This window comes from Ruditapes philippinarum, unplaced genomic scaffold (assembly GCF_026571515.1).
Source record: "Ruditapes philippinarum isolate M1 unplaced genomic scaffold, ASM2657151v2 ctg4964_1_1_1_1, whole genome shotgun sequence".
NCBI classification, from domain to species: Eukaryota; Metazoa; Mollusca; class Bivalvia; order Venerida; family Veneridae; genus Ruditapes; species Ruditapes philippinarum.
Window position 1 is genome coordinate 50,735 of NW_026854853.1, and position 24,456 is coordinate 75,190.

At 32.3% G+C, this 24,456-nt stretch overlaps 1 protein-coding gene and 1 long non-coding RNA gene across 4 annotated transcripts; both read right to left on the reverse strand.

Annotated features, from left to right (window-relative positions):
- Positions 1 to 12,518: 12,518 nt before the first annotated feature.
- Positions 12,519 to 22,510, reverse strand: LOC132741309 (myb-like protein X). 3 transcript variants are annotated; one of them, XR_009627269.1, is made up of 3 exons: positions 22,226 to 22,510; positions 12,818 to 12,887; positions 12,519 to 12,591 (listed from the first exon to the last, which is right to left on the reverse strand). XR_009627269.1 is itself a non-coding variant. In XM_060729438.1 (3 exons), the coding sequence occupies exon 1, from the start codon at positions 15,712 to 15,714 to the stop codon at positions 13,960 to 13,962; it is 1,755 nt and encodes a 584-aa protein (XP_060585421.1). In that variant the 5' UTR covers positions 15,715 to 15,719; the 3' UTR covers positions 12,519 to 12,591; positions 12,818 to 12,887; positions 13,076 to 13,959. The 3 variants fall into 3 exon arrangements, 2 of the variants coding, with proteins under 2 accessions (XP_060585421.1, XP_060585420.1); XM_060729438.1 differs by lacking the exon at positions 22,226 to 22,510 and adding an exon at positions 13,076 to 15,719; XM_060729437.1 differs by lacking the exon at positions 22,226 to 22,510 and adding an exon at positions 13,076 to 15,719 and having other exon boundaries at positions 12,519 to 12,887.
- Positions 22,511 to 22,922: 412 nt separating this feature from the next.
- On the reverse strand, positions 22,923 to 23,792 carry LOC132741308 (uncharacterized). Its single transcript, XR_009627268.1, has 2 exons — positions 23,222 to 23,792; positions 22,923 to 22,995 (listed from the first exon to the last, which is right to left on the reverse strand). It is a non-coding gene; the product is annotated as an uncharacterized LOC132741308 (long non-coding RNA).
- Positions 23,793 to 24,456: the final 664 nt, after the last annotated feature.

Here is a 24,456-nt window from a genome sequence, read left to right on the forward strand (position 1 = left end):
TAAGGTACTTCAAGTTATCTCATAAAATACTGGAAACAATTTTCAATTTTATCTCCGGTCAAGAGTCAATAAAAGAGTTAACATTGTGGATCTTAGAATGTAAAGAACATGGCGGCCAAAATTGTAGGAGATTGAACTTGGACTTGACTAAACATTCAACTCTATCAAAGTTAAACTTGTGGCAGATACCTTGGAGGCTACAATTAAATATATCAACACCGTCATTTGTTAATGTTACGTTGTTTGAAATGAATTTTGGTGAAAGTTCATTGTTTCTGTCACGCGACATGTTGAATATTGAATGTGTGTTATTTGAGATAGAAATGTCTGCAGGAAGTTTACAGAACTTTATTACCATGCTGGAAAATCTGCCGCAGTCAGTTACAGTAAAGATGGCCGCCATTATACCGGAAACAGAATATACACGTGTTAGAGAAAATATTCGGTGTTCACAAAATATCCGTGTGATACAAGACAGCGACAACTGGCGGGAGACATTTGAGTTCAAAACAATAAAACCAAGCACGGAATAAACGAGAAAAACATTGTGAAATAAATTGATGAAATTACTAAACTAATTTTTTAAACTAACAAAACAATTTGAATATGGATACATAGAAACATCACTTAGAAACAAATGACGACTCTTCAAATTACACTATATATAGGTTTTCATTAGGACATGCATGTACTTCCGATTTCAATTAATAATAAATTAAGTGACAACTGTTTATAAATAAAAACATTTAAATGATAGAAATAATTCAAGGAAGTTTTTACGGAACTTAATGGATATAAAAGTTGATAAGGATTTGGAAATATTTCACAGGTAAATGATTTTTTATTGAATGTTTTATCTTCATAGTTGCTTATATATGTATGACAGGGTGACAAAAATATGTAGCCCTCGGAATACCGTACCGTAGCTCTACCGACTTAGCTATCCGGCCGCTTACACATCATATCCCATACAATAGTGATCAGTTCTGAATCGTCACATACTCCCCTGCTTTATTGAAATTCGTCCTCGAATTTCACACTCGAATTTCACAGAGTTACAGAACAATGTGAATTAAACTCGGAGCTATATTCATTCAGGGTCTCCCGTTGCGCGTCAAATATCACAGGGTGAGAATATTGTGCAGCCTGACCGGGACTCGAACCAGGGACGCTCGAATACCGTGCCGCGGCTCTATCAACTGAGCTATCCGGCCGCTTACACATCATCTTCCATAAAAAAGTGATCAGATTATTAACAGTGAACAATATTCTTTTATTTCATTTAATTGAGACAAAAATGATATAGATAAATGGGCTTTTTAATATTTCCATGAATTTTTAATTACTGAAAAATATTTTTTTTAAATCAAAATAAAGTATCTTTATACAAAGGCTGTATACACAAACGTGAACACGGGCTTTTAGTTAGCTAATATATTAAATAAAATAAATGTTATTTAGTTTTGTTAAATTAAAAATTAAGATTGTTTTCTGGAAATATTGTTCTCGTAAGCACTTTATTTTTGGTTACATAAATTTCGAGAAGCTTTATCCTTTAATAACAAGAATATCCGATAACTAGGTTTTCTTGCTTACCTGTCAACCACTTTCCTAAAAACCCAAATGGCTAAATCTTTGATATTTATTTGACATGACATATTGTGCAGTGAACCTTTACCAAGTTTATACCAGTATAGACATTGGGCCATGTCCGTAGGGTGGGGGAATAGGTCATAGGTTTTCATTATAAATATATAGTAACACCCCCCCACCACCCCCCCCACCCAAAAAAAAAAAAAAAAAAAAAAAAAAAAAAAAAAAACAACAAACAATAAAAAAAACAAAAAACAACCAAACAAACAAATATAAAAATTTAAGCTTAGATATTTTACATGAACTATTGTCTAGACGATTTCGATTTTGTTTGTTAAAATCATAGCCTAGAATCTAAATTGACCCAACCCGACGGGGGTCAAGGATTTTTCTTATCAGTATAACGTGACTATTCAAATGTCATCTTTTTAAAAACAATTAAGGCTAAAGCTTTGGTATTTTGCATGAAACATGGTCTACTGTGTACCTTTACAAAGTTTTTAAAATATAGCCCTGGGAGTCTAAGTTGGAGGCCCACCCAAGAGGTCAAAGATTTTCTTTGAATATTAAGAGTTAACACTTAAGATATCTTCTTCCCTTATACCATAAAGGCTAAATCTTAGATATTTGTAATGATGCATACTCTAGCGGATCTCTACCAAGTTTGTTCAATCATCATATAGCCCTTAAATTAAAATTGGACCATCCCAAAGGATTCATGGATACATATGTGTATTAAATATATAATTATGTTTTAAAAATCACTTAAATTCACAACGGTTAAATTTTTATATTATTCTGCATGAAACATTTTGTAGTGTACCTCTAACACGTTTATACATGGGCAAAAGTTCCAGTCGCGGTGGTTTCATAGATTTTCCATAACAACCTGTGACTTCCATAGCAACCATTCATTTTCCATTGGAACCTTATATTTCATAGCAATAATTCAATAACAATGATTGTATTCCTTTAACAAACAGACACTTTCAAAACAACAATGACTTTCCAAGTCAACAATTGAACTGTTAAACATTAATTGGATTTACTTAGCAACCTGTGATTTTACAAGCCTGGACTATCCGTAGGAATCAGTTGAATCCATAGCAACAAGTGATTTCCCTTAGAAACCAAATACTTCCATATCAACCACTAACTTCAGTTGAAACACTCACTTAGCAACCATTGATTTTCCTCAGCAACCTGTAATTTCCATAGCAATCAGCTACTGACTTTCCATAGCAACCATTGACTCTCCATTGCAACCAGCGCTTTCCATATATCAAACATTGACTTTTTGACCTAGCAACTGTTGGCTTCCATAGCAACGTTTGACTTTACGTTGCAACCAGTGAATCTTCCATTGACTTTCATAGCAACTACTTACTTTCATAGCAAATTTTGATTTTTTATAGCAACCAGTGACCTCTAAACCGACCGTTGTTTTCCTTAAGCAACCTGTAATTCCCATAGCATTAATTTCTTTTCATAGCAACCAGTGACTTGCATAGCAACAATTGACTTTACGTAGTACAAATTCTATTGCATAATTAAAGCAACGTAGCAGGAATTGTATTGTACTATATCAGCAAAAATGATCTTTTCAAAGCAAATATTGACTTTCCATATTACAACTCCTATAGCAAACATTGACTTTGTACCTATCAACCATTAACTTCCATTATAATCAACCATTGAATTTCCATAGCAAGCAATGAAGTATTGACTTTCCCAGCCACAGCAGCCACTGACTTCCATAGCAACTGTTTAGCAACCAATGACGTCTGAAATTTATTTATGGATTTGATCTATACTTGGGCAAAAGAGAACATGTTATTATAACAAAACTTTAATGAAAAGTAATTCAAATATGACATAGGCTTTGAATAACTAGATAAGAATAAGACATTGTTCAGCAAAATTTTCCCATTTATAAGATATGCGTTAATCTCGTGTCTTATTTCTCATTTTAGCGGCCTTGGATCAAAATATCTGTGATGCAGAATCTCTCGTGACATTTTGCTATTTTAGGGTGTGTGATGATCACTTTGAGAAGACATGTTTTGCAACAAAATTACCATGTTCCTTTTTTGATAAGGCAAGCATTTAAATTATATTTATGATTGACTGCTAAATAAAATCCAGATAACGATAGTTCATGTATTTAAATAGAATATGGTGGACAGCTTCCATGAAAAAATACACAGGTCAATTGCTTCATTCAACCAATTCATAAATGGACGCAAGTGTGTTAGCTTACTATATAGGTCCGTGGTTCTACTCGGATATCAGCTGGTGCAAATAATTATTCAATTCACTTGACTGTCAACAGACAGCTGTTATACTCAGATGTCAACTGTTCTGCTCTGAGATTGCTTACAGAAGACCCAATGTTCTACTCTGATATCAGCGCATGCCTTCAACCTTGGCTGACACTAATCGGAAATCAGCCCGTGCCTCTTTGTCAAATAATTTAATTCACTTGGCTGACAAAACAGTGGTTCCACTCAGATGTCAGCTTGTGAAATGGTCCATATAAAGGGCAATTTAAAAATATTCTATTCATATTATTATCACTTTATCGCTTTATGGCAACAATTTTTACAAAATTGAGCCTCTAAATATAATCACTCAATATGACTTCATGTAAATTTTTCATGTTTATTGGAGGTGACTTATAGGGCCCATTGGGCTGGGCGTATTAAATATGTTATACTATTTGATTTATAAAATATGTTAACACATACCAATATAATTAATAAATCATGTACACGAGAGACACATAAGAGTTTCTACCATTATAAGTTATACTTGAACTGTCAATAGTTCATGAAGTTCACCTTAAATGAGTGTGTTCGTAAAATACATAAAATATATTATATTATACTGAATAAATCCTGTAATCTATACTGCTACACAATGATATATTATGTTTTACTCATTTTTTTGCGTCTTCTTTTTTTTCAGAATATTAGCTCCAGTAAATCTACAATAACAATGATGATTATGCTTCTACTCAGACTTCAATATGAAGACTAAACTCCTGGTTCTGGGATTTAAAGAAATAAAGAAACTTGCTTAAAAATAGTGCATTATCACGCATACCTTGTACAATTTTCTAGTTCCTGACTAAAACGAAAACTGACCAGCAAAATAAACTTTTGCATACTTTGTACCTTTAACCTGTTTTCTTCAAGAATAATTTACATATAAAAAGAAAATTCTTACCAAGGCCGCTGTCAAATATTTTAGAGTTCCTTCAGAAAACTTGTTTGTAATTTACATAATTATTATGAGGTTAATACACGGCAGGAGAGGGCCGGAAGGTGATAATCGGCCCGCAAAATGAATAATGGACCCGAGGGCTTTAGCCCGAGGGCCATTATTCATTCAGGGCCGATTATCACCTTCCGGCCCTACTCTGACGTGTATTAATGTCTTTAATACACTTGGTAGATCTAATAGTAGCATTTTTTTAAAAAACAAAAACAAAAAACAACAACAAATACTTTGAAGTTCTTTCGTTGAAATTCTTGTCTACTGCTCTGTACAGAGATGTTTACTGTTTGTGTGTTCAAAGAAGCAAGTTTTATTTTCATTTTTTTCGGAATGAATTTGTCGTATTATTTCTTCAAATTTCAATAAGTAACAAAAATGTGTTTGTACTAAATTCGCTTAAGCTAGCGATTCGTGCTGACAACCTACTTTCACTTTTACAGTTAACTGTTTGATGACGTAAAATATGACGTCATTGTTTCAGTTTGTGCACGTGCACATGTTCTGCGGGCTGATAACTAGTTCTCGGCCCCGGGCCGCAAACTCATAATAGGTCATGTGACACTCATAATCAGTTGAAATCATAGGCAATTTTGTTACTATATATAGTAACAAGTGTATTAAATACCATTAGAAAACACAAATGAAATTTGTAGAAAACGCTTGTAATTAAAGTGGATTGGTCTAGAAAGGGCACCTTTTAGAATATCGATAAAAACATAAGAGATGTGACTTTGGAATATTCTTATGAAATATTAATGGATAGATTTCTGAAGATATTTAGTATCATCACAATATATGATGAATTATAATATTTTGTTCTAGAACCCTGAATTTATTATTATGCTATATATTGATATGTCATATCGGATTATGTATTTTATACACACTTACCAACAACATCCATATGCAATTCTTTCGTGGTTTGTTTCAACATACAATACTTAATACTATCGCATTACAGATATTCCATTATAGACCAATTCACTTTAAAGAAAGTATCATTAAAATTAATTTTATTTAATTAGATAAATTATGTTTCGCTATTTTAGTGTGGAAAAGTAGGCCCGATATCTTTAGACAACTTTTGAAAAAAGCAAATGTTTGAATCATGTACAATAGTTTAAATGTCATTTTTTTTATATTTTTTAAGCTTACAATTATGAGATAAAAGGAAATTTGCAGGTTGCTAATATTTTAACTATAGGAAAAAGAACAAAGGTGTATATGTTGCATTTTGCTATTGGTGTTATCTTAATTCAGATAAAAATGTATCATTACATATGATTTAACAAATTATAATAACTAGATAAGATGTCTGTAAGAAAATATAACTGAAGCTTTCTGGGTAGCTTAAGCCAACGGTTTTTATATTTGACCATATGCACTTTCAACAGTTTTCATAAGGAAAAAAATATAAAACTACACAATCGCCTTCTTCGTTTAACAAAAAGAGAGTAAATAATATCTTAATCTTACTCAGATGTCTACTTAAATATTATAAACTTTAATATGAAAAATCAACTTTTAAGTATTGTGAATATTATTATCATTTACAATTGACTGTACATATCTAAAAAAAAAATCATAGTATGCTTAAGTCCTGACACGTAAGAAAACACAAATCATTATTAGTTCTGTTCAGATGTGTTTATCAGTTATAGGTTAATCTGTATATTTGTACATAAAATATTTATGTGTTGTTAATCCATGTTCTAGCCAGATCTGATGTGGGTTTTTTCTCACTTATGTATGTACAGATGTTTTTAGCTATTTATATTAAGTTCTTACCATTTTTGTGTTTGGGTTTCTGTGTATCTCATTGTTAAAGCTGCATGCCTCCAGATGAGTCAAAATATTTCAATAAAATCAAACTTGGAAAATATGTACTACGATTTAAGGAAACGTAAAATGATTCAAGATTACGGTAATAATTTATGTGTAATGTGCGGTAAATGACTGATTTTTTAGTATTTACAACTATATTTCTACTGCGTTACTAACGCAGTAATGGCTATTTATGAATATTTTGACCACTTTTCGGTAATTTACATGACTTGTAAGTGCCATTGATGATGTGTGAATGCCTTCCTTTTGGTAATTTAGCAATATTATACATTCAAATACATTTTCAAAATTTTCATGGAAATTAGCATGAATCTGGAAGCGTGCTGCTTTAAACTGTTATGTTCTTTTATGCATGTAAATAAATCCAGGGACGAGAAAACACAAAATGACATGTATATTACTTACCTATGTATATGTTATAAAGAAATTTACATATATTCAAGTAACACAATAAGGGATGGGATATTGTCATGTTATTATGACGTCAAAGTTTGTGTCATTTTATAAGCAATGCAATGTTGTCAGAATATGTTTGTAGTATCACATTATTCTATGTAAATGTTTTAATTAATGCACGTTTTTTGGTATGTTATTGTTTGGTATTGTATTTAGCTTCAGTCTTCTTCTATTTTAGATTGAACAAAATTTATTGAAATTTGTATATTTTGTTATACATGTATAAATAATGTCAAGTGAAATGTTCATTACATCCATGTAAAACGTATAACAGCTCTAAACACTCTTATAATTATTGCTTACATTTTGCATATATTTTGACTGGTGAATCTTAGATATTTAGAAATAGATAATGTTTTATTTTCTTTCAAATTTGATTAAAACTTGATAAATGACAACTTGTATATCCTATGTTAGTATTTGATACACATATCATATAGTACTCGTGGTGAGTTCTTCGAATTGTTAAATGTCCTTCTTCCATGGTTTACAATTACTTTAAACAACTTCAGTACTCCTTGATCAAATTTGATGAGCTTTTCTTTAAATTTTGCTGGAATTTAAAGACTTTCAAAAATTGATCACATAGTTATATCTATTTCATATCTGGGTCACAGAAGCTAATGTTGAAGAAAAATCCGTTACAAAAATGCAAAACCTAAAGCTAGGATATTTGTTTGGCAGCATTTTCTTATAAAACTTTACAAAGAACGTTCAAATCATGCTCTGCGGTTAAAAACTGACCCAGCATTCAGGTCCTATTTTACAAAGACTCATATAGGGAACATCTTATATGTTTTTCTTACTTTGAAGGTCATTGCACTGTCTGCTCAGAGATTTTACATTGTTTTGATAAATTCAAATTCAGCTTGCTAATATCAATGAGTTTAAGTTGAGCGAATTAGGTACATCGTGGCCACTTGATACTTTAAGAGATGTATTTTGTATACATGTATTCAGTTTTTTTAGTACGATTTTGATAACTTTTTATTATGTTTGTAAAGGGAGATAAATAGATATGTACAAGTACATTTTGATATGTATATTATAATATATTATACTGTCAGTACTGATTGCAAGTATGATATGTTTACAGATTTTTTATGAATGCTTACATAATTTTATAGTCCATGTATCAAAAATAAATTTTTGAAATAGCATCGATGTTAAAGTTATCATATATACACAAATGTACGTAAATCAGTTTTGTTGATAGGTATGAAGCTGTACACAATTATTCTTGATTTGTATGCTACTTTGGAAATTATCATTAGGTGGCCCAAGTACTGGTTAGTCCAGGAATAAGAGAACACACAAGAATGAACTCGACACATTTCTTTAAGGTTTATAAAGTTTATAAACCAAAACAACAAGGGAAAACCCTTTAATGGTGTTGTCTAGAAAAACAAAACAAACGAGCTAGTTGCATAGATATAAAAACCAAAATAAGCTAGCGGCATTATAAAATAGCCTAAAATAACAACAAAAGAAACAAAATGGCGGCATAATCAAGTTAACCGTATGTAAAAACCAAAAACAAACTGGTTGCATTAAAAAAAAAGGACTTAAATATATAACAACCAAGAAAAATAAGATGGCAGCATAATCAAAGGACTAAAACATAACAACTAAAACTAAAAAGATGACAGCATTATATATAAAAGATCTATGGTGGCATATTTCTGCCACCAGATAACCTGATAACTAACTAGTTAATTAAGAGGTTAACTAGTTACGTAAATAGTTAACCTATTAATTAACTAGTTAGTTATCAGGTTAAATAGTTACGTAACCAGTTAATTTTTCCTATAAATAAAAGATCATAACGGGAAATGAATGCATGTAAGTGCTTACAACTGTCATCCTTACGTAAATACGTAACTAGTTAACCTCTTAACTAACTAGTTAATAAAGACAACTAGTTACGTAACTCATAACTAGTTAATCTCTTAATTAACAAGTTAGTTAAAAGGTCAACAAGTTACGTAAATATGTAACTAGTTAATCACTTAAATAACTAGTTAATTAAGAGGTTAACTAGTTACGTAACTAGTTAACCTCTTAATTAACTAGTTAATTATTTGGTTAACTAGTTTCGTAAATAGTTAATTTTCCAATAAATAAAAGATCATAACGGGAAATGAATGCATGTAAATGCTTACAACTGTCATCCTTACGTAAATACGTAACTAGTTAACTTCTTAACTAACTAGTTAATTAAGATAACTAGTTACGTAACTCATAACTAGTTAACCTCTTAATTAACTAGTCTGTTAAGAGGTGAAAAAGTTACGTAAACACCTTTTTGTTGTTGTTGTATTAGGTTTATTTTAGCTCGGCGCCGGAAATTCCATATGTCCGAGATTTCAGCGTCCATGCCGGTCCATTATAGAAGTATCATAGGGGACGTCTTTTTCATGCCGATCTTCCTAAGTCCTGTTCTTCGTTCGATGGAGGAAAGCCACTTCCGGAAAAGCATCAAGTCCCGTGACGACTGCAAACAGGCGGTTGATATAAAACGGCTCTTGTTAGCGCCACCCTCCAGAGTAAGTCACGACAGGTCAACCAATCACCTCTGGTACTTGAGATGATTTGACCTTGGCCTGCCGTGTGCCTTCTCCGCGACGTGCACGCCTATGGAGGGTTTGGAGAAGAACGTAAATACGTAACTAGTTAATCACTTTAATAACTTGTTAATTAAGAGGTTAACTAGTTACGTAACTAGTTAACATCTTAATTAACTAGTTAGTTATATGGTTATCTGGTGGCATGAATATGCCACCATAAAGATCTAAAAATGTATCTAATAAAATGTAATTATACACATACCTATCTGATACTTAAGTTAACAAACACAAAACATTTAAAGATAAACAGATCATTCTCTGCATTTAACTCCCTGTTATTTCACTGATAAGACTTGTGTTGGCAGTTATTGGCAATTTTAGTGTTTTTTAATGATCGATACATGTACTTTTTCGTTATCTATAAATCTAACAGAAAAAATATCTAGTTAGTAATCTATCGTGTTTACACAAAAACTAACTAGTAAGTCAGATTGTTAACGCAATAATTCTATGGTTTACTGTTGACAGAAATATGCCACCATAAATATCACATATCCGAGAAAGCATCGTAATAATTGTATTTTACGGGTTGAATTACAGTCAAATACGGCATTTAAGAACCAAAGCCGTGAGCAAAGGAATGAACGACAAATTATGTATAAAATCGGAGTAATAATTTTGAATATAGATCAAGAATGCCAGTTAAAAAAAGGAAATTACTTTTATTTGGAAAATATATGCTGAAATATCTGTTATGTATAGTGACTGATTTGTGTCATTCGTGATTTAGCCCCGCGACCCCACCAAGCGAAAAGTCATACTTTATTACCCGTGATTTTCGTGCACTGTACTATTTATAGAAACTCCCACGCGCTCAATTTCAAATCTATACTGAGCGGAAAAAGTTTGTTACCGTAATCATACCGTATTAATCATGAGTAAATCTGAAGGCGCTAAATGCTCAACACCTATATCAGAAGGCAAAAAAAGGGAACTTTCCTCACCTATAGATTGTACCGACATTAAAAAACCTAAATCGTCTGAAACTCATATTGTCCTGTCAAAAGAGGACATTGCTGCCATCGCTGACGTTCTGAAAGATACATTTAGACCAGAACTGTTAAGCGTAGATGTCCAAGTTCAGGCTATTGTTGATGGAGTTCTTACAGGTCTTAACAAAAAAATACACCATCTTGAACACGAGAATGAAGAATTGCGTGCACGTGTTACTAAACTTGAACGTGATGCTGACACGGCTGAACAGTACAGTCGACGAAATTGTCTTCGCATATCTGGTGTTCCTGAAAATGGTGACGAAAATATCCTTACAACTGACCAGACTTCTGTAAAGTCTCCTACAGTTAACCCTGAACCTACTGACGGAAAAATCTTGCAAATAGCGGAAGCACTAAATGTCCACCTAACAAGTTCAGATATCGACCGATCTCATCGTGTTGGCAAACCAAAGGCGGGTAAGCCCAGGGATATTATCGTCAAGTTTTCAACTTACAGAGCAAGAAACATGCTCTATAAATCAAGGGTAGAACTTAAAAACCGTGGCTACAAAGGTGTCTTTGTAAATGAGGACTTAACAAAAATGCGTGCGTCCCTTTTCTTTAGAGCCCGTCAACTTTTGAAAGATCGATTTATTACTGGCGCTTGGACCTATGATGGCACTATTATGGTGAAAGACTCTAACCTCAGCGTACATAGAATAGCCACTGAAGCTGAACTAATGGCTGTTAAAAGTGAAGAGCCAATTAAACGAAAATACTGACAACACGTAAACATTGATTGAAGTGATTGTAGCGATATCTTTTTCGGGAAGTATACATACTCGCTCTCTGCTATTTATAGACTATAAATTCAATAGTGCATATTGGTAAACACTGACTTTAGCGATATTGTATAGACATACCAATAGAGCATATCCGGTAATAATATTGCTGAAATGTTTTAATAAAAGATGAATTTACGTAATAGTTGTATCTATGGGGATTTTGTTTTTGTTTTAATATATAAAGTATATATAAAATCAATTTCATAGTAACGCGCTTGACAGAATTGATTCATAATTTTACTCAATAAATAAAAGCGCGTTATAGACTTCAAGTGTTATCATAAACTTCAGTTACTCTGGTACATTATGCCGGAATTTATATACATGTATATTGAGGCAAGAAACAAGTAATTCTGTTTTATAAATCAATTTCTATAGTAAGATCAGTATGTTTTAGCATTTTTTCATTTTTTTTTTTTTTTGCTAAATCCGATATGAGATCTTTAGGATTTTTTAATTCAATACAATGTAAAATAAAGTAACACTGTAACATGTCAAAAATTTATAGTATGGATTATTCCCCTTTCTTTAGTTTCTTAATATATTGATATACAAGATGTTGTATTATATTGAGAAATGCTTTATTTGTAAAATGAAAATGTTTTTTTAAATGTACATTGTTAAATGTTATTATGTAACTAGAACTGTATTGATATACATGCATGTTGTTTTCACATTGTATATTCTCTTAACTAGAAGTATTTCGGTACATACAGTGTCAATTGTTTTTTACGGAGAAGTAACACAGTGTACTTTGAATTCTCTTAATGAATTATTTTGGCACGCAATATCTAATTTTTTCTTACCTGAGAAAGATCGCGAAGTTCATTCTCTGAACGTATGTAATAGGGGTGGTTCGGCGCAATTATATATAACTATCCGAGCCCCTAAGGGTCAAATGAGTTCGGGATTGTTAAAATCAAATCAACAAACAGCTGTAAAGTTCTATCCTCTTTATATACTGATCACATCAAGGTTGGTACATCACATAAGGTACAAACCAACAACACTCTGAAATAAGTATATAACAATATGTAAATATAAAGTAAAATAAAGTAGAAACAATGCATTAATTATTATCATATCTTACATAATCAATTACATGTCTAGTGGCCAATTCAGTTCTTTACACTCAGCAACAGTCCTTAAATATAATATCATAGCTTATGGAATTATACTCATAATTAACATATTTTACCTTTTAAACAATACACAATACATCACACATGTAACTTACCATCTGAGGGATGAGTGCAGTACATCAATCTAACTATTACCTCTCTGACTATCACACCAGTGACTGTTAACTGCAAGGTTAAATATTAATAGTGAATAAAAGATGAAAGGTGATTTGATAGATACATGTCATTCTGAAACTCATACTTATTTACAAATTTCACAATCAATGGACTGATCCAAAATACAACAGAATCACAATAATGCAATTCTACTTATTTACAATAAGCATTTAGCAGCAGTCAGGATAAATACATACCAACTTAGGAAATAAAGAACTTGACCACAAACACTTATTTTTCTAACCTCTCCTTTACAACAAAACAAAGACACAATGACTTTTCCCACCAATAAATCACATGACATAAAAATAGCTTAAAACCAACGATCCGTGAACCACTCATTTGAATTCTTAGAATACTGACCAATGTAAACATAAGATAAAATCAGTTAAAACCAATAGAGTAATCTCCCTTGAAAAGTATCAGACAAGACCGACGGATTTGTCTCCCTTTGCTACATTATAAAATCCAACAGTAAAGCAAGAGTATTGTCCCTTAGACCTGATCCTAAAAATAAGACCCTGTTACATACTTCCCTGGTCTGAAAAAATGACGTCCCGTCATTGGTCATAAATGTCTTCAGTCTTCAGTCTGGTCTTTCTTTTAAATTTACAAACAATAATAAACATACAAAGAAAGTTTTTATCTCGAAAAAATCGGTCAGTGTGTTACACAATAATTGTTACATTACAATTACCTTTCTATTTTACAAATGTATAGTTACATATACATTATAACATTATTGTCATAAGCATTTAATATCTAAAATAATCAGATATTAAGTGACATTCATTACATTAATGTTAACTTGTTGACATAACATTATATAGCATTTAATATCTGAAATAATCAGATATTAAGTGACATTCAATACTTTTTAAGTTTATTTGTTTGTATATTTATTTATATTATAGTTAATCATGCTTCATGTTTAACTATTATATATCTCTCCTCCCCTCTTTTTAATAATGAAGACATTAATATATATTAAAACAATGGTTTTCATTTTAAAATATATAAAATCAGAATTAAATGTTATAACATTTCAATACAATGAAGTAATACAACAATTCAATTCAAATCATTTCATGATGGCTTCTAGTAGTTTATGAGCAACGGCTGTGTCCACTTGATTTAAAATACCGGATTTCATCAAAACATCCACAGCTTGTATTTTAGAATCATATGGTCTTGGTACCACAGCATTCATGTAGTAGTCTTCATATTTTGATGGAGGCTTCTTATCTCTAGTAGACCTTCTTGGTGCTGGTTTAGGTGCTGCAGGTACCTCTGGTGTACATTCTGCACCTTTATTTTGTTTTGTCTGTACTGTGACTAAATCTGTCTCGTCTGTTGTTACATCTGTGTTGTCTGTTGTTATATGTGTCTCTCCTGTGTCTATTACATGTGTCTCTCCTGTGTCTACTATATGTGTCTCTCCAGTGTCTACTATATGTGTCTCTCCTGTGTCTACTACATGTGTCTCTCCTGTGTCTACTATATGTGTCTCTCCTGTGTTTGTTACATGTGTCTCTTCTGTGTTTGTTATATGTGTCTCTTCTGTTGTAATATCTGTGTCTTCCGTTGTTATATACATCTCCTCTATTGTTTTCTCTATCCCTTCTGCTTTATCTGTCTCCACAATGTTTGTTCCTGTATCCATATTTGTATTCACTGAATCTGTCATATTGATGTATTCTTCCTGTCCAAGCTCATGAGCAATATCTTCTTCATGCATTTGTATGTCATCATCAATAACGACTGTTTCGTCATCATTTATGTCAATTTGTTCACTGTTCTCACTATGAACACTTTTTTCGCTTGATTCATTGTTTTCACTTGTTCCACTTGCTCCACTGATTACACTTGTTTCACTTGCTCCACTGATTCCACTTGTTTCACTTTCTCCACTTGCTCCAGAGACATGCTTTACAGTAGGAATATGGGCGTCCCCACTATCATTTGTATGTAATACAAATTCTTCTTCCTCTGCTTCATTCTCCGAATCATTTCCGACGTCGGCTTTCTCTTTTCTCTCTTTCTCTTTTCCTCTTATAATTCTATTTTTATCTTCTTTCTCTGGTATGTATTGCTCTCTATTGTTGTTATCTTTCTCTTGTGTGTATTCCTCTGTGTCAGCATCATCTGTTATTTTCCTATAATTAACAGGATGTAGATGATTTCTGTGCAGCGTTTTTTCCTTCTTGGACTTTATCGATCTTAACTTGAATACAGGGACATCTGGTATTGGTTGGTCAATGACTTCGTAGACTTCTTCTTCAAATTTATCAGCTATTTTATGCTTCCCTTCATATCTTAAAATTTTAACCAAGACTGTATCGCCAATGTTGATTCTTGCTGCTTTAGCTTTGATGTCATACTGTTCTTTTTGTTTAGCTCTAGCTTTGTCATTGAATTCTTTAACTATTTCTCTTGTTGAAGTCATTCTTTTCTTTAAATCTTCTATGTATTCATTTACACTTTTTGTTGTTTCTTCTTCTTCTGTCACTTGTTCAAACATAGAGTCTATTGGAAGCTTAGGTTTTCTACCAAACATGAGTTCAAATGGTGAAACGTTTGTAGACTCATGTGGTGTACTATTGTATGCGTATACTAGTGATGGTACATATTTCTTCCAGTCTTGTTTCTGAGATGCATTGAGTGTTCCTAGCATGTTGAGTAGTGATCTATTAAATCGCTCAGGCGTGGAATTTCCCATAGGATGGTATATCGTGGTGCGACTTTTCTTTGTGTTTAGTAGATGACAGAGTTCTTGAATAATATCTGACTCAAAAATTTGCTCCTTGGTCTGAGTGTAATCTGGTCGGAATACCATAATGGACGATGAAATGGTTGAATAAAGTTTCAGCTGTTGTTTTTGCTGTCTGGTTACGAGTTGGAATGGCTAAGGCATATTTGGTGAAGTGATCTGTTATTACTAAGATGTTTGATATTCCTCTTTTTGATTCTTCCAGAGTTAAAAAGTCCATGCACACTAATTCAAGAGGATAAGTTGTAGTTACATTCACTAATGGTGCTCTGTCATTGGTTTTACTTTTTCTCCATATGCATCTCTCACATTTGCTGATATATTCTTCTGTATCTATGAACATGCCTGGCCAAAAAATATCATTCTCGAAGTAGTCTAAGAGTTCTATCTCTGCCAGGATGACCAACATCTGTATGAAGACCTTTAAGTATTTCTTTTCTGTACTTTTCTGGAATAACAAGTTGTTCTCTTTCTGAATCTCCATCAAGTATTTTTCTGTAAAGAACACCTCGTTTTCATTGTGAAATTCTTAAAGTATCTTTTCATAATAATGTCTTCTTTGGATAATGTTTTTGGAATTTTCTGGTCTAAGTAAGCACGTCTCCATCTATCTATGAGGATATCTTCTCTTTGGCTCTTTCTTAGTTCTCTTAATTCTACTTGTGCTATAGGTTGTGTTAAGTCTTCAGTGGCTTGAAGAATATTTAAATTTTCACAAGGGATTGTCTCAATGTATGGTGGTATAACAGTTGTACGACAAATGACCTTGACCTCGTTGTTATTAATCTTTCCCATGTTATCAGGTGTTTTCTCTTTGTCAAATGGATATCTGCTAAGACTGTCTGCATCTGCATTGTTAATTCCAGCACGATAGTAGATATCAAAACTGTATTGTCCCAAAGCTGAAGCCCACCTTTGACCTGTGGCGTCAAGTTTAGCAGATGTAAGAACATAGGTCAAAGGGTTGTTATCTGTTAATACTGTGAAATGGTTCATTTGCAGATAGTCTGAAAATTTCTCTGTCACCGCCCATTTAAGTGCAAAAATTCTAGCTTGTATGCACTGTAATTCTTTTCAGATTTGCTGAGTGATCTGCTAGCATATGCCACTGCATGTTTGTTGTTGTCATCTACCTGGTATAAGACTGCTCCAAGTCCTTTTGTCGAGGCATCCGTGTGTAATTCGAAAGGTTTTGTGAAGTCTGGATAAACTAATATGGGAGGCTTTGAAAGTATTTCCTTTAAATCATCAAAAATCTTTTGTTCATTATCTGTCCAATTCCATTCTTTTGTTATCTTCTTTTGTTTTTCTTTGTTGATGTTGGAGGAAGTAAGTCTGCTAGAGGTCTTGTAATTTTACTAAAGTCTTTTATGAATCTTCGGTAGTATCCAGCAAAAGCCAAAAATGATCTTAATTCATCAGAATTTGAAGGAGTAGGCCAGTTTTTAATTTTCTCAATTTTAACTGGATCTGTCTCAATGCCATCCTCTGATACCACATGTCCTAAAAAGTGTACTCTTGGTTGGATGAAGAAACATTTCTCTGGTGACAATTTCAGTTTACATTCATGAAGGCGTGTGAGAATCAAGTCAAGTCTTCTTATGTGTTCTTCAAAAGTTTCAGCAAAAACAATGAGATCATCTAGATAAATAACACAAATAGTCATATTGTAATCTCCAAGGCACTCCTCCATAAGTCTTTGGTATGTTGCTGGGGAGTTACTAAGACCAAAAGGCATTTTCACGTACTCGAAGAAACCGAAGGAGCCTACTGTGAATGCCGTCCTTTCTTTATGACTGTCTTCAATTTCCACTTGGTGATAACCAGCTTTCATGTCAATAGTTGAAAAATATTTGCTGCCTTTCAATATATCAAAAACTTCTTCAATCCTTGGAAGAGCATAAGCATCTTTAACACTTCTGTCATTCAGCATCCTATAATCCACACACATGCGTAGTTTACCATTTTTCTTTCTTACTAAAACAACATTGCTTGCCCATGGTGATTTTGATTTCCTTATTATTCCAGATGTCAAAAGTTGATCTAAATGTTGTCTAACTTCTTCGATCATCATTGGTGGAATCCTGCGATGCCTTTGTTTGAATGGTGTTTCATATCCCGGAAGTAAATCAATTCTATGTTTAATTTTATCACATTGTCCTATATCTGTGTCAGAAGTAGAGAAGATTGACCTATGTTTTTGAAGTAGTTCCATTAATGTTTCTTTTTGTTTATCACTCAATGTTCCACTGTTGTCTACATGCACTTGATCTAAGACATCTGTTTTGTTTAATTCCTCTGAAAGTTTATTCATGCTGTCATGGTCTATTGTTACTGGCTGAAGTTCACAGAGTATAGAATTTTGGCTGAATGGTGATTAGTATTTGTTGTTAAGTTTTGATAAGTTGACCCATAATATCTGAATTTTCTCTGTACTTGTAATTTATAACTGATGGAGCAATATCAATGTAGGCAGGAAGTGTAGATTCTTCACATTCATGAACAATGGCTAATGTATCATGGTATCTTAATTCTCGATCTGAATATCCTTTCACATTTAATTGATTTCATTTGGTCTTAAGATGATTTTGTCTGGCACAGCACTTCTTACAATTGCAATCCTATCTTTGTTCTTCTTTAGTTCCTTTTCTCTAATAACAAAACATCTAAATGTCAAAAACCAAGGTGTACTTATTCCATTTCTTGAGCTTTTTGTAAGAATTGTTCTCCGTATTGTTCTTTACAATCACTTAAAAGTTCCATTAGTATGTTAGTTCCAAGAATCACTGGAGTTGTTGTAGAGAATTTGGTATCTGGACTCACTAGAAAAAGACCTAAGTATGTTTTAGAATGTGGTAGTCTATCTGTAATGCTTATTTCAAGATCAATATAGCCATCATAAGGTAGTTTGTTGCCATCCGCACACTCAATGTTAATATCTGTCAAAGGTTTAAGTCCTAAAGTTTTAAAGTTTTCTTCATAAAATGTTCTGGAAATGATGCTAACACAACTGCCGGTATCTAATAATGCTTTGCTTGGTATGTTGTTTAATAGAATTTCTGTTTCGTTGGTGTTACCAATAAGCATGGGATCTTTCTGTGTGCCCTTGTTCAATCCCACAACAGGAGCACTTACACGTTTTTTGGGCAAAATCTTGCGATGTGTCCTTTTTGATGACAGTTGAAACATTCCGGTGTCATTGTGGTTTGTCCGATTGGTCTTCTTGGTCTATAAGTTCCTCGACCTCTGCCTCTATCACCATAACCTCTAGTGGTGTCTCCATAACCTCTACCTCCAAATCCATTGTAACTTTGTCTTGGCCAAGGTGATTGGTAATATCCTTGGTTTGATGGTCTGTTTGCCTCATCTTGCTTCTTTTCTAAGTTATTTATCCTTTCATTTAGTTTCTTTAACAAGTCTTTTACTTCAGACATCTCAGTACTTTCTTTCTTTTCCAGGTTTACAGCAGCATTGCACTTCCTAACTTCCTTTTCACTATCTTTAAGTTCTGCCTCGATCTTTCTTAATTCTATCTTGAACTTATCATAATCAGTGACCATTTTATTCTTAAATGCAGCGTGATGTTTAATTTCTGCCTTTAATCCTTCATATAAAACCCTTTTAATTGTTCAGTGTCTGAATGATGAAGTCCTTTAAGTTCCACAGCTTGCGAAAAAAGTTCTTCTAGTCTTGAAGTATAAGCTGCGATAGATTCAGTTTGTTACTGTTTACAAGAATAGAATTTACACAAAATGCTTTCTTTAGTTTCGATGTTGCCAAAAGTACTCTCAAGTTTATCTAACACTTGTTTCACGGTAACACCTGTCCCTAATCGCCGAACAACATCACTTGCATTCCCCTTTAATGCTCTTCGTATTCCCAATAATATCTGCTCATCCCTGTAAGCCTTCTCCACAATTAATGCTTCAACCTCAAATTTAAACGTCGCCCAACTCACATCACCCTTGTTGTCTTCACCTTGAAAACTAGGAAGTTTTGGGAAAGGGAATGATACTGAATACTTTGTTGTTGATGATCAGATGATCAGTAACAGGAGTAGAAATACTAGCAATTCAGGAGTAGAAGTGCTAGCAGTAGATCCAGATGTAGGGGGTGTTGGTAACTTCAAACTATAAGTTTCCTTCTCTGTCTTTATTGGTGGCTCCATAATTCCGAATGACGAGGCTTTGCTTTTGATTATATGAATCAAATCATCTGAATTTTCGACTCCAAGTGTCTTTAAAGCTGACAATAAAGTCTCCTCCTCCTCTGTTATAAGTCTAGGACCTTTTGCAGCTTCATAAGTTTTTCCTTCCTCTCCGTCCGACATCTTTGGGTAATTTCACAAAGTATGTTTGTGACACTATATAAAGGTATTCACCTTTTTTGTAGAAATATTCAAATTCACAAGAATGTTTGTGACACTATCACCTTTTGTAGAATTATTCAATTCACAACATCCAATTCACGTTTCACTAATACTAAAACGTGTAATCACTATGTGTTTCAGATAACACAAAATCACTATGTTTCGAGAGAACACGAAATCACTATATCACTATGTTTCCAGACAACACAAAATCACTATGTTTCCAGAGAACACAAAATCACTATGTTTCCAGAGAACACAAAATCACTATATTTCCAGAACACAAAATCACTAGGTTTCCAGAGAATATCACTATGTTTCAAACCACATATTTCAATAAATTCACTTTAACAATGTCTTTCACTGACTTTCAACTTTGCCTATTTCACTGACTTTCAACTGTATCTATTTCACTGCATTTCACTAATATCTATTCCTTTGACTTTCAACTTAATTCAACAACTTTCAAGCTTTATCTTATACAAAGCTATACACAAAGTTTTTTATGTGTTCATTCAACACATATTTCAAAAATAAAACGACCGAAATTCACGTCAGAGCTCTATAACGCATCGAAACATGTACATGTATATCGAAATATTTGCGCAAATCGAACACAACGACGGTTATTGTTTTAATATGATTTAAAAATATTTAAAATGAAAAGAAATGCTTTCTAGAATCTCTCTTCATGTATAAATATAACTCTTTTCCCTTTATAACGAGTTATAACTATTTAATTTCAAGTTATTGTATTATCTTATCAAATAACTTGAACTATTATTTTTATTACACAAAGTACAAATTATAATAAATTAATTCATATTTAATTAATTTATTATTTATCTGAACCACAAACTATGTGCTATTACGATAATAGTTTAAAAGTAAAGTTAAAATTTTATTTTAACTTAACTTGAACTTATTTAGTTTTAAGTTAACTTGAACTACTAAGTTTGACCTACATAGTTTACATGTATGTATATTAATTTTCAAAATAACTTTTGTTATTTAGAATCAAAGTCTATTTTAAATTAAAAATATCCTTATTTAAATCAATAAAGATATTTATTAAATGTTATATATTATTTATATTATTTTAATTTTATTCTTATTTATTCAACACCAAGTTATTCCAGTACTGTAATTTTATAAAAACTCTATCAACTTGTATAAGTTGAAAGTGTAAACAACTTATTTAATTTAATTTCAACCTTGGATTCAAATTCCAAACTTGAAATAACCTTTATTTATATATATAATTATCCCTTTGTATAATTATTTTATCAATTGACTACAAAATAACTCAATAGTTTACCAAATTAAATCATAAAGTTGTTTCAAACACCTGTTTTACATATACACTCAATGACCTACATTTGTACTACACTGTTACCAAACAGCTGATCAATTTGCATAAAAGGTTACATTCAGTAAGTCATGTGTTGTCTACGTCACTGAGGTCAAATACATAAGCCAATCAAAATACATGAAACAGGGGATCACCAAAGTAATTTGCATATATGACTAGAGTCACATGGTTGTATACGTCACCACATCAAAAATATCCACCAATCAGAATCCAGGGTCAACCAAATGGCGGGGTTTCCTTTACAACACGAAATGGTTCAATTCAATTACACAAACAAAATGTGGGATATGCAAGAATTTTCTTATTCAAATACAGTCTCTCCGCAAGGAATCAAATTTAAAATGAATAAGACTTACGAAAAGTAGTTCACCACAACAAATATCCTGACAAAGCTGTTAAATACAATTTAAGAAAATGAAAGTAGGGTATTTTCCGAAAATATCTCAAAATTGGGTCAAACTTTAAATGTAAATATGAGTCTCAAAATGACATTTTACTTGCTTATTGGCTAGTAGAGACAAGACTTGAAGGCTGTAGAAATGTATTCAGATCAGACAGGGAAATAGATATAGGAAAGAGAATATTATAAGAGTTAGTTAATTTGCAAGTGAACTCTTACATTCTACAATATCACACAATATACATGTTTATTTATATGTCAGAAACTGCAGTTATGAATAAATACCAGTGACAATACTATAATATATAGTCTATCTGTACTTTACAACAGTAAATGAAAAGAAATTATCTCAATTACAGTCTTACATCAATTTATGAAATAAATTTAGATAGTTTTAACTGCAATTTATGAACATATAACAAAAATTTGTACTCACACTCTGTTGAAATGTATAAACTGTTACAACAAAACCTTTGGCCACTAGCACAATTCAGTTAAACAACAATATCCTCACACAATATCCTCACAGATAACTTATGTATAGTCCTAAATGTCACTTCTACAATTAATGGTTATAAATGTTAAAGTCCTAATTCTCTTCACTCCTCCTTCTTGGAAAATCTGTCCTCAGATGTTGATATAATCGAACGGTTTGATCGGAAGCTTCCTCGTCTACCAGCCTAGTATGATGATGGTTCTACTCCAGAGTATATCCTCGTGCCTTCGAAAGATTTCTCTTTTAAAAATTGATTTTCGGGAAAATCCAAAGTACAATGTTAAATTAAAAAGGGTGGAAAATGTAGTTTTGTACAAAAAAAAATTTAATTTTTACACAAAGTAAATCCAAATTAATAATTTCCCAAAAATTAAGTAAAAATCCTTTTTGTACACCCGAAATAAAACCCCAATTTTTTAAAAAAAATCCCTTTTTTTTCCAAAAATTTTTAAAAAAAAATAAAAAATGTGTGTGTCACTTTTCACTGGTTGTAAATTCACTTGCTGTTGACAATAGTTGAAATATCCGTTGGGCGCCAGATGTAATAGGGGTGGTTCGGCGCAATTATATATAACTATCCGAGCCCCTAAGGGTCAAATGAGTTCGGGATTGTTAAAATCAAATCAACAAACAGCTGTAAAGTTCTATCCTCTTTATATACTGATCACATCAAGGTTGGTACATCACATAAGGTACAAACCAACAACACTCTGAAATAAGTATATAACAATATGTAAATATAAAGTAAAATAAAGTAGAAACAATGCATTAATTATTATCATATCTTACATAATCAATTACATGTCTAGTGGCCAATTCAGTTCTTTACACTCAGCAACAGTCCTTAAATATAATATCATAGCTTATGGAATTATACTCATAATTAACATATTTTACCTTTTAAACAATACACAATACATCACACATGTAACTTACCATCTGAGGGATGAGTGCAGTACATCAATCTAACTATTACCTCTCTGACTATCACACCAGTGACTGTTAACTGCAAGGTTAAATATTAATAGTGAATAAAAGATGAAAGGTGATTTGATAGATACATGTCATTCTGAAACTCATACTTATTTACAAATTTCACAATCAATGGACTGATCCAAAATACAACAGAATCACAATAATGCAATTCTACATATTTACAATAAGCATTTAGCAGCAGTCAGGATAAATACATACCAACTTAGGAAATAAAGAACTTGACCACAAACACTTATTTTTCTAACCTCTCCTTTACAACAAAACAAAGACACAATGACTTTTCCCACCAATAAATCACATGACATAAAAATAGCTTAAAACCAACGATCCGTGAACCACTCATTTGAATTCTTAGAATACTGACCAATGTAAACATAAGATAAAATCAGTTAAAACCAATAGAGTAATCTCCCTTGAAAAGTATCAGACAAGACCGACGGATTTGTCTCCCTTTGCTACATTATAAAATCCAACAGTAAAGCAAGAGTATTGTCCCTTAGACCTGATCCTAAAAATAAGACCCTGTTACACGTATTGTATTTTTGTTCTTTTTTCTCAATAAGTGAATAATTATTTTCATCTCAAATTGAAACTGAACATTTTTGTAAGCCTAGTTCATACCATATATCTACTTACGCATATCTGTTTCATGTCAGTATGCACTATGTACATATCTTTTTTTGTTTTCTTTTTCTGTAAACTTATAAATCAACATCATCTATACTCATCTTATTTTTCTAATAGCTTCTTTTTGTAAACATTCGGATTGGTTTACATGGCATTTATGCTACTTTTTTCACTTTTGTATATGTATGCATGATCGTGTTTTACATGTTCTTGCTATCATTGTCAACAGTTTCATAGATATTTACAAACTCCCCCTATACGATCGTGCATACTCTTCTTTCGTGTTCATGGATCAAACTTTCACAAACATATTTCACCCTACCACATATCAAAATATCCTTTTATAAGGTAGTTAGTATATTTTTTCTACTTATACTATTGTTAATTGCCGGTGATGTTCATCCGAATCCTGGCCCATCAACAAATTCAGACAGCTCATTTGCATCTATTTCTTCTACTAGTACAACTACACTATCAGAATTAATGAAAACTTCAAGTTGTCTCTCTTTTTTACACTACAATGTACAAAGCCTCATGAGTAAAATTGA